The following is an 11,376-nucleotide window of genomic DNA, read 5'->3' on the forward strand; positions in this document are numbered from 1 at the left end:
TTGTTAGGATACTAAGCCTGCCTTTGTTCACCACATTATAAAAAAGATGTTGAGACTCTAGAACAGGGGTGGGCAAACTACGGCCCGCGGGCCACATCCGGCCCGTTGGTCTTTTTAATCCGGCCCACCAAAGATTGGTCCGTATGTAACCGCGGCCACTTTTCAGCTGCTTTCAGACGCGACGAGAGGATGCGGTTGAGGCGGAGGGCGGACGGCGGAGAGCGAGCAGGGCGCCTGGCGGGCTTGTCAGGCAAAGCAGGAAACGGGGGCAGGAGCCAGCGGAGCGAAGAGAGCTGAAATCTGTTGAGGTCTCGCCGCAGTCCCTTCGCGGGGAGAGAAGCCGCCGAGACGGGAGGAGCACGGGATGCTGCCGGCTCGCTTCCCCACCCCTCCGTCATGACTGCCGGAGAAGGATCCCCGAGCGCTGCCCTTGCGGCCGCCACCGATGGAACCCCGCTTGATTTTGCCTGAGCTGCGTTTGATTTGGAAGGGGACGCGGGAGGCGGCGCCAAAGGAGCGCTCTGGGGTTCGGCCAACCGCCCGCTGAGCAGCTCCGGACTCCCCACCGTGGCCAGCAGACCTTGGGGCTGCGCTCCGGAACCCAGCGCCACGGGACAGCGAAGCCAAGCGGCGGGAAGAGGCGCGTCGAAGCTGCAGCGGCCGGCTCAGATCTCTTAGTCCGGGAATCCCCTCCACCGAGGCTCAGGCGCCTTGGTGGAGGGGATTCCCGGGACCAAGAGGTCTGAGCCGGCCGCTGCAGCTTCGACGTGCCTCTTCCCGCTGCTCGGCTCAGGCAGAGCCCCGAGCACCGCTGGCGGCGAGTAGCACGAGAAGCGCAACGGGGCCATGGGAAGAGCTGCGCCCCAAGGAGCGACTGGCGGCCGGAGCGGCCAGGACTGGCAGTGGTGGTGAGGGCCCGACCTGCGCGGGGGCTGGGGCGGTTTTCTCCCACGCCTGGCTTCGGAGCGGCCTGCGGTGCACTCTTGGACATCTGGCTCGCTGCGCCCTGGGCGCCCCTTTCCCTCGCCTCTCAGCCAGCAGCAGCAGCAGCAACAGCAGCAGCTCTGCCGCCGCCGCCTCCTTCCTCCCCTAACGCCCGCTGTTGTGATGCATATTCCCGTAGACCCGAGCACCAGCAGGCGCTTCACACCTCCCTCCACGCACGGCCTTCCCCTGGGGTAAGATGAAAGAGAAGAACACCGGCGCCCTCAGCGCGCCAGTGCCGGGACCTCGCAGCCGGACCGAGGCGCGCTCGGTGGTGGACGTCCTGGCTGGGTGGAGCGGGCAGGTCCTGGGAGAGGCGCGCAGATGTTTTCTGCCGAGCGGGCTTCCCAAGCGCCCGGGAGGACTCGTGGTTTAACGGCAAAAGCGGCGGCGGGATGGGCGCTGGGCGGGCGGGGGGAAAGGCAGGCGAAAGCCCCCACACACATACACCTCGGCAAGCAGTTTGCAGGGTTAGCCAGCAGTTTCTCGCAAGAGACTGAAGGCCGGCCTGCTCCCCCCAATTAGACGTTGGTTCAAGAGGGAGGGTCAGCCCTGCTACTAATTGGTGGTTCACAGTTTATCCGTGGGCACCGGAGGAGTTATGTTTTGGGGGTGGGCGTTTATTTATTTTTTATCTTATAAGTGGCCAACTTGTGTAAACTGAGGGGGTACATTCATACATACACACACACACACACAGTCGTTTATTCGTAGCGGAAGAATCTGTCTATCTATCTATCTATCTATAATGGCCTTTTATAAAATTGGTTCGGCCCTCGAACGCAGATCTGATTTTCCATGTGGCCCCCGACAGAAATTAATTGCCCACCCCTGCTCTAGAATAAGTACAGAGAAGAGCAAACAGGATGATTAGGGGACTGGAGACTAAAACATATGAAGAACAGTTACAGGAATTGGGCTTGGCTAGTCTAGTAAAGAGGGGAGACATGATAGCAATCTTCGAATATTTGAGGGGCTACCACAGAGAGGAAGGGGTCAATCTATTTTCCAAAGCACCTGAAGGCCAGACAAGGAATAATAGATGGAAACTGAACAAGGAGAGATTTAACCTGGAAATAAGGAGAAACTTTCTGGCAGTGAACAGAAGTTGCCCTCGGAAGTTGTGGGAGCGCCATCACTTGAGACTTTCAAGAAGAGATTGGACTGCCATTTGTCAGAAATGGTGTAGGGTCTCCCGCTTGGGCAGGGGGTTGGACTAGATGACCTAAAAGGTCCCTTCCAACTCTATTTGTTATCTGTTATCTTCTAAATCAGGGGTCTGCAACTTTATGATTTGTAGACTTCAACTCCCAGAATTCCTCATCCAGCTCTGCCGGCTGAGGAATTCTAGGAGTTGAAGTCCACAAGTCATAAAGTTGCCAAGGTTGGAGACCCCTGTTCTAGATCAAATAAGCAAAGTGCTCTGTAAGCAATCATAAACATGTTTGACTTAACCAAATGAGCATAGGTGTGTTTACATTTCCCAAGAGAAAATTGCAGTCTGTTGGCAGGTAGCTTAAGGAAATTTTATTTGAAGCTCAATAACACAATGGCAAAGTAGTTCCCCCACCCCTTTTGCTTTGATTTACCATTTATGTAAGTCAGATGTTGCAGTTAAATGTTTGCTTTGCAAAGGTTCCATTCTGCTTTATTTTTCACCTGGATTTGCGTCGCTTTGGATCATCTTTTGCCCCTTTTCGCCTTCAATTAGACTTGCCTGCAATACACATTGATGACAATTTTAAAGAGATACATTTTAAAATCTTCTAAACTTTTAAAATCTTTTTTCCAAATACCATTCAACATTTCAAAATTATTGTAATTGAAGTACATCGTTTCGAACTTTTAATACTCGTGTGAAGTACCAACAGTTTTCTCAGCATTGTAAAGCTATTACAGCTCGGTGTTGACAGACTCAAAACAGAAACAGATGCAAAAAGGAAAGAGAAAAAGTATCAGGGAAATAAAAAGTAAATCAGGCAATCTCTGGCTGACATAATGTCCAAATTGGTCTGTCTTTTATCCAAATCCTTAGGAGGCAGGAACAAAAAGAATAAGGATTTTTCTGAGCTTTGAAAGAATCATCATTTTTTTACATTAGTCTGTAGTTGTCCCGTCATGCTCAGTGGGTACTTTGAAGAACTTTTTTTAAAAAAGGTAAAGGTTTCCATTGTCTAGTTGTGTCTGACTCTAGGGTGTGGTGCTCATCTCTCTTTCCTAGCAGAGGGAACAAGAATTGTCTGAAGACACTTCCGTGGTCATGTGGCCGGCATTACTATAGGCCAAAGATGCACAGAATTCTATTACCTTCCCTGGTGGTACCTATTTATTCACACTTGCATGCATATGAACTGGTAGGTTGTGTTCTGACCAAGGCTTCCTGAGACTGTGTAATTAAGCACATGCTTAGTCTAAACAACTCTCTTTTTATTTCAACATTGGGAATTATGTTCATTCCCAGCCCATAATGAGTCCCAAACAGTCTCTTGAGATAAGCACCCACCTTTATCTCCTTTGAATTGCTGCCAACAACTAAAGTGCCAAATTAACTGTAAAAAGCCAAATGGGGTACAAAGTCCACACACAGCTTCAAGGTTTAATCCAAACAGAGCAAACAACATTGCTTCCTGCAAAGATTCCTGTCCCTTTGCTCCTCCTTTATATCTTATGGGAGAGCAATCACCTCCAAGCCTTACACACCAGCATTTAACTGCTAGGCCAACTTAGTCTTAATTAACTTAGCTAACTTAGAACTTAGACTTGGTTTTATTTTGTCTTAGTTAACTTAGCTAACTTAGAATTAGTTTTGTTTCTCCTTCTCCAAGACTAGAGGAATAGTTCAGATCAGTGGTCCACAACTATTATGGCTTAGCAGCCCGACGGGAGGGAGCGGCAACTGGCCCATGCAAGCAGGCGCTAGTGCATGTGTGCACATGTGTGTCTGCCAGCCACTTGCACAAGTCAAGCTGTGCATGCATGTGTTGACCCAACATTTGCATGGCCCACCTCCGAACTAGCCACAGCCTGGTAGTGGGCCGCAGCCTGGGGGTCGGGGATCCCTAGTTTAGATCTTGGAACTTTGAGATCAACATGGTGCCCAGTGTGATAGTTAGCCCAGTATCTTAGTCTAATCATTTGAAATGGGTGGGAAAAGGTTTTTAAAGTAAAAGGCAATGGACTGCAAGAGGTGCAGTAACAGATGGTGTTTGAAGGGCTAGATAATGATATAAATGAAGTTGCCTTCATTTATGTGAAGGCCCCAAGAGAAGATTATGGTGTTGTGCATGGCAGTCGAGAGCAAAAGACAAAGGTTGAATTCATTGGAGTTGGTTTAGGTTTCTTCACGTCTTACAATATTTGCCTCCCATATGTTTACTCTGATTCCAAAGCGGAGATGCGAGCTTGTTCAAAATCATTGACAATGTTAAGTATAAACCCAGACCACTGATTTTGCCCAGAGAACTGCAGTAAAACTAACTATTGTTTAGTGAAATATATGCATTCAGCCATATTAACAGAGGAAACTTTTGTTTTTCTGGAGCAAAACAAAAGATATTTAAATTATTAAATAGCTACTGAAGGGGGAAAATGACCAAATTGCTGCAAGAAGATAATTATGAACAGTGGTCTATGAAGCCAGTCTTCTCCTGAGGCTGAAATATTTCAATCTACCTTTTTAATAAAAGATAACCTCTAATTCTCCCATACACCTTAAAAAAGATTTAATTAGCATTCTCCTTAGCAATATTCTCCTTAGCTTCGACTTACTTGCTCCATTAGCAAAACAACAAAAGGGAAAAACCTGCCAGGTCCTCTTCAAACAGAAAATATTCATAAGAGATTCAGACACGCATCCCACTATTTCACAAGAGTTTAAGAAGGGGAGGAGAATGCAACACAATCAGATTTGCAAGATTCAGTTTCTACAGTCTTATCTCAATAAAGGTAGTTTTAGCCTTCCTGGGGTGGTGATTTCCTGGTCTGATCCACCTGATGGGGATGACAGTTACATTCTGCTGTTGTTAAATCACCAGAACAGAAAATACTGCAAAGTTGAAAATAACATTTAAAAGGGGGCTCACCTGTAAGAACACCTTTCAGTCCTCTGAGTGTGAAATGCTGGCGTGGCACACGGCATTCGAAGAGCTGCAGTTCCCCAGCTTTGTCCATCTCGGTTTCAATCTGCATTGGAGAAAAAGGACTCAAGTGACAGTCTGAAATTATGGAAAGTCTGTTTTGGGTTGGAAGCTTCAGAGGCTGTGCAGTGGAATTGTTTAGTGTCTTCTCCACATTTGGAGAATAGTCAGTGAATATATACTCTGGTGCTCCAAGTACCTTCCAACAGTAGCATCTCCTGTCCTGATAAAGTTTCCAAAGGAAAGCTCACAGAAGAAAGCTGGTGTTTAGTTGCCCTATTCTAGAAACTGACCACAGAAATATTCCTAGATGGAAGCAACTGGTTCACATTGTTAGGTGCTCCCTCCAGTGATAGTTCTGATCTTTATAAATTAGTACCTGAAGCTCCCCTGATGTTCAGGGAACAGAAACATCCAAGTTTATCATGTGATGGGTCCAACCCATACAAATAAAAATAAAAATAATGGGGAAATAGGGGAGGAAAGGGGGAAGAAGAAAAAGTGTAGAGAAATGGGGAAAAGAAGGGAAAAAAGCATCGATTTCTGACTCATTTTACATAGTAGAGTAAGGTAACAACATACAACCTTGACTTTTTTACTTTCACATAATAATATATACTTGAAAAGCAGTTTTTTTCTACCTCAAGCACAAAATCCAAAAGTGGTTTCCAATTAGAAAGAAAATTAATTGTACTCTTTTCCTTAATCAAAGCAGTCAACTTAGCCACCTCTGCTAACTCCATCTACTTTTGCAGCCCCTCGTCCATTTTGGGAATCAAAGTATCCTTCCATTTTTGTACATAAAGTATTCTTGCTGCTATCTGCATGTATAATATCAAAGTACCAGATTTTTTTTCAAGTTTTTAATCCATTAAGCCTAAAAGAAAAGTCTCTGGATTTATCTTTATATTCACTTTAAGAATCTTCTGCATTAAGATGTGGATCCTTCTCCAATATTTCTTTGCTTTGTCATAAATGGCAAAACATCGCATAATGTGGGTTGAAATGACCAAAAGCCAACTTACCTCTTGGAAGGAGTCTCTTAGGTTTTCCACATTTCTCTTCCCACCAGGTTGGAAGCCATATGACCAATGTTGGGCAAAGCAGGTTGATAAAGAGATGAGCAACAGGAAGAAGCTTATCTTCTGCATTTTATCACAATCTGGAGACCAAGAAGCTCTGCTAATGCAGAAGAAATGAAATAAAGAAAAATCTAAACACGTTTCTCTCAATAGTTATTATTGAAGATGCCAACATGCATTGTGCATATCCTATAGCTAATGTTACCTGGTTGATGGTCAAAGATGGAAGTGGTTCTTCTGAGACCTTCTTAGGTGTGGGATAATGTGCTTCCTTGCCTTATAAATATACCACTTCTCCATCCTTGACGCATTTGCCCCAGGGAGCTCCATTCATAACTGTCTCACGCTGACTGTAATTGTGGCCTTATTTAAGTCATGACGAGAAGGATTTGGATGTCCTTCCTGGCTAGCTGGTATACAAAGCTGATCTTTTCTCTTTAAAAGCCTAACAACCTTTCTTGAGTCTGGAAAATGAGTCACGGCAATTGGACTTCTTTTCTCTTTTGGTTTGAAACATTTTTGCTGCTTATCCAAGTAGCTTCTTCAGACTGGTTCAACTTCCAGACAACCCTACCTAGATGACTGAGAATCTTCATGGATAAGGTTTCCTGAGAGATGGCATGCAAACTGAGATGTGCTAAATCCAGACGGTATTAGTAGTTTAATGGGGATGCCATTTTTATGAGCAACTGGTTGGTTTCAAAGTCTTGGTTTTCTCACCTATCTATTCAGAAGACTGGGAAGGAACAATAGCTGCGGTGGTGCTTTCACAGTTGGATATCAAAAGTAGAGCCTTCGAGTCCAGGGATGCAGGAGAAAAAATTATCAGAAGCATTCTCAAAGATCCTACCATCTTCTTCTGTTCCTATCCTATAAGTGTGTTGTATTTTTATATCTGTTGCAAGATTTATACCCTACCTTTTCTCGTCCCTTTATTGTATCTCTGCAGTAATCCTGTGTGGTACATTCAGCAACGCAATGAGAGCAACTGGCTGAAAGACATCTCTTGAATTTCCATGATCAAAAATGGACCTGAACCTAAGTCTTCCCTGTCTTACTCCAACACCTTAACCACTCCACCATGTTAGATGATATCCATCTAAATAAGTTGTTAAGAAAAAGAAATAAATAGGAACCTTTGAGGACCACCAGTTCCACTTAAGATATTTTTTAATACAATGACAATGCCATAAAGATGGCAAAAACTGGTTATAGTATATTGGGGCAAAATAGGAACCAACTGGAGGCCATACAAGAACCCCTGATTGCAAGAAGAATGCTAGGGACAGTCAGCATCTTTCTGAAAGAATTGGAGGCCGATATTGAAAGGATAGATTTTGATTAAGCTAATTCATAAAAGAATGAAAGAAGATGCAAGAAGAGAGTATAACCAGAGTGACGCAGTGGTTAGAATGCAGTACAGCAGGCTAATTCTGCTGACTGCTTGCAATTTGGCAGTTCAAACCTCACCAGGATTAAAGTTGACTCAGCCTTCCGTCCTTCCGAGGTTGATAAAATGAGGGCACAAATTGTTGGGGGCAATAGGTTGGCTTTGTAAACTCATTAGAGAGGGCTGTAAAAGCACTATGAAGTGGTATGTAAGTCTAAGTGCTATTGCTATAACATTAGAAGGGTCAGGCTCAACCACTGAAGAACTGATTTTTCACATAGTGAAAAGTTCCTCACTCAAGAAAGTAAACCATTGACCAACGCAGTTAACCCCATGGCAGTGGTTTCTGCATGACTAATGCAGAACTATTTATTCCTAAATATAAAATTTATCCAGTGAGTGGCTTACGAAGCCCAGAATACCCGCTATGGAAGAGGCAGTTTATTGCAGGCCTGTATCACTAATCAGTCTGATACAATGAGAAAATTGGATGCTTCACTGAATGATGACTGATAAAAGGGAGTATTTGTAGCTCAGGGTTACATTGCAGGATCCTTGGTGCTCTATGAACTTGGTGGGTTTTTTGCAGATGTTTTACTACCGAACTAGATAACATCACCAGTGTTAGCAAAGAATGGGGTTTATTCTAACACTGGTGATATTACTTAGTTTGGGTAATGAAACGTCTGCAAGAAAACACCCAAACTCAGACAGCACCAAGGACCCCAATGAACTTAGATTTATGTAGGCTATATTTATTGATATGTACTGTATTAGAAATTAAAAGTGAGAAAAGTTAAAATATTTATTTATATGATTTTCACAGGCCATACTTTCAGAACCACTGTGATAGGCAAAACCATACTGTAAATGAGAATGCATTTATCATCAAAAGAGCAAAGTGCCATATTGAGGTTAAACTGCTTGAAGTCAGGACAGCCTCAACGCTGGTCACCTTCTAGAAGAACCTAAAGATTTAAGTCTTCCAGAAGGTGTTTGGGCCATCACGCCAGGTGTGAAATAACAAATAAATGAAAAAATAATGGAGCTATAATCAACTACTATAGGCCGTTAAGAGAATTAGCTTCTAAAATATTGTCAACCACATCTTAGATGTGAACAAGACTATTAACACTCCACGCCTGAGATTTTATAAGGGTTTACTGTAATTTACTTCAGCATTTCCCTCCTGTTTCCTCGGGGTGTTAATGGATAAGGGTAATTTGCAGAAAATATTTCATGAGGATTTGCTAAAGGTTAATGTATTTTTTCCTTCAATTTTACTGCGTTGGCAAGGACTCCTGTAGAACTCTTCCAGGGACAGTGAAAATTCAAGCTGTGAAAGCCATTTATTTGCAATTAAAAGAAAAACAGGGCTTTCGTGAGCAAGTCGGATATTTGTTGCATAATGCTCTATGTGTATTTTGGCTGAAGTGGTTGGGTGGCCGGGTGAGTTTTCCAATTATAACTCTGGCTATATTTACTAGCTTCATTCCACTGCTAAGCAGTCCTTGAGATGACATCTCAATCATACAGATTTATGTTTGCTTATATCCTGCCTTTATTATTTTTACAAATAACTCAAGGCGGAGAACACATCCAACATACTTGGATAAACTTGAACAAAATCCATTTAAAAATAACTAAAATTGAAAGAGATACTGGAAATGTTTCTTGAGAAACTGGGGTAAAAAGAATATGAAAATTTTGATTTTTTATATTGGAAGTTTGGTCTTATTTGCAAAATCAGAGGAAACTGTTGCCAAGTTTTATAATTCCAGGAACCCCATTCAACACCCTTAACTGCAAAATATCAAATTACTTTTATATCCAAGAACTAATTGATTAAGCTTCCCTACCTCAGCTTAAATAGTGTTATTTTCCAAATGCATGGACAAACGCTTGCAAGTTTCTGATGTTCTTTATTTATACCGAGTGTATTCATGATTTGATCAAGGAAGTCATGAGTCTCTTATGCATAGGTGAACATATTGTGATTAAGACATTCAACTTCAACAAAACGGACAGAACTTACACATAGAGAATTAAGAAAATAGAATTCTAAAATAGGAGATCTTATTCCTTTCTGAGATATATGTGTTTAATAGAAAGGTGAGTGGAGGAGAAATATAGCTAAATTGGCTTCTTCATCAATTTAGCATTGATCAATATCAAATCACCATAAATCTGATTTCTTCAAACTTGAAAATCCTCATTATATTCTTGCATAAATTAGTTTGGTATTCTTGAAACAATGTCCTTCTTTCTCTCCCCACGCCCCTTTTCAAAAACTTTGGTGAAATTATAAGCACCAGGGATCTGTTGTTGTGGTTATTACTGTATAATATCCTATATCCAAGCAGCCAGACCAGCCAAGTTCAAAAAAACAAAAACAAAACACCACTCCAAAGAACTAAAACTAATTCTCAACCATATGGAAGACTGAGAATTAATAATGGACACATTTGCTATTCGCTTTTCATTCAAGGGTCACAAGCGCACATTTCCTGTAAGCCAGGGGTGTCAAACTTGTGGCCCACGGGCTGGATGCATCACACATTGGCCACGCCCATCATTTTAGCAAAAGGAGGGAAAGTCGTGATACATCACATGATGTGCCAACGCAACTTTGACATCCCTACTGTAACCCTTACCAATTTAATCACCCCCCCACCCTTTTTTTTTTTTTTTGAAAAATTGGATGAGAGGAATCATTCAGCATGGACTGTTCAGTCAGCTTCCATTTGTGGCTTAAGTTGAAAAAGAAAGGACTAAGAGCTTATTCAGACTCCCATCGTCAGATAACAGAAGCTTTCCCCATAGCTTTTAATGCATGCCTAAATAAGGCAAAAATACCCCATGTAACCATGTCATGAAAAGCCCGTGTCTATTTCAACCTCTTGATTCTGTTTGGCTAGGGTACTCCCATGCTCCCCAACCTGATTCCCTTCATCCACAAACTAAATGAAAAACTGTATTAAGTACAAAGGATTCTTCCTACAGGCATATATCAACTGATATCCAGACCAGATGACTACAGTGTCCATGAGCCTCACCCAGCAAGGAACAGATAGGCTAATGGCTCCAAATGCAACTAGTCTATAAGTATAGATTTTAGTCCCCTAATCTTTCTAGGATGTAATTCTGGAGCCGTTATCTCATTTGTTGGAAATTTCCTTCAATTTCTACATTTCGATGTTGATTGTAGCTCTGAGTCTAAGGTAAGTGCTCACCCAGTTTCATTTATATCTGGGTGTGCACAATCTGGCTGTAGGCTCATGGGCACAGATCATTCAAATGTTCTGTATTGACCTCATAGGGAATTTGTAAGCTGTGACCCAGTTTGCGTGACTTGAGTGTTATACAAATTCTTCAATTCGGGTTGACTTACAAGCCCACAGCTTAGCATGATTTGTGGTCCCAATCATATTTTCTAAGCCCATTTAAATTGTGTTTGCTCTGGTTACTTTTAACAGGAAGATCCTCTACGTCTGTTTCTGTAACTCAGCTAGAAATGTGCACAGGTTAAGGGTTGCATACAGCCACATGCTGCCATGGAGCTTATACGAGTTATAGTCCAAGGTGTCCAGAGAGATCAGATTCCCTAATTATATTTTAGCAGGAAAAATATAGCTGGAATCTTATTTCTGTTGCAGCTGAAACTTGTTTATCTATAAGGCCAGATTTATATAGGTGGTATTAAATTCCCTTTCCCAACAGACCCAGTGGATTGGCTAATGACAATGAATGATGAGAGCTGCAACCCAAGCATGTAACACCAGTT

General features: G+C 42.8%; 1 protein-coding gene across 1 annotated transcript; it reads right to left on the reverse strand.

The window, feature by feature from the left end:
• Positions 1 to 2,488: 2,488 nt before the first annotated feature.
• On the reverse strand, positions 2,489 to 8,237 carry GNRH1 (gonadotropin releasing hormone 1). Its single transcript, XM_026671324.2, has 3 exons — positions 6,146 to 8,237; positions 5,067 to 5,166; positions 2,489 to 2,701 (listed from the first exon to the last, which is right to left on the reverse strand). Exons 1-3 carry the CDS (start codon positions 6,269 to 6,271, stop codon positions 2,688 to 2,690), a joined length of 240 nt encoding a protein of 79 aa, XP_026527109.1. The 5' UTR covers positions 6,272 to 8,237; the 3' UTR covers positions 2,489 to 2,687.
• Positions 8,238 to 11,376: the final 3,139 nt, after the last annotated feature.

Source organism: Notechis scutatus, chromosome 7, assembly GCF_049901735.1.
Source record: "Notechis scutatus isolate UNSWTSFEM ecotype Mainland chromosome 7, rNotScu1.2, whole genome shotgun sequence".
Lineage (NCBI taxonomy): Eukaryota > Metazoa > Chordata > Lepidosauria > Squamata > Elapidae > Notechis > Notechis scutatus.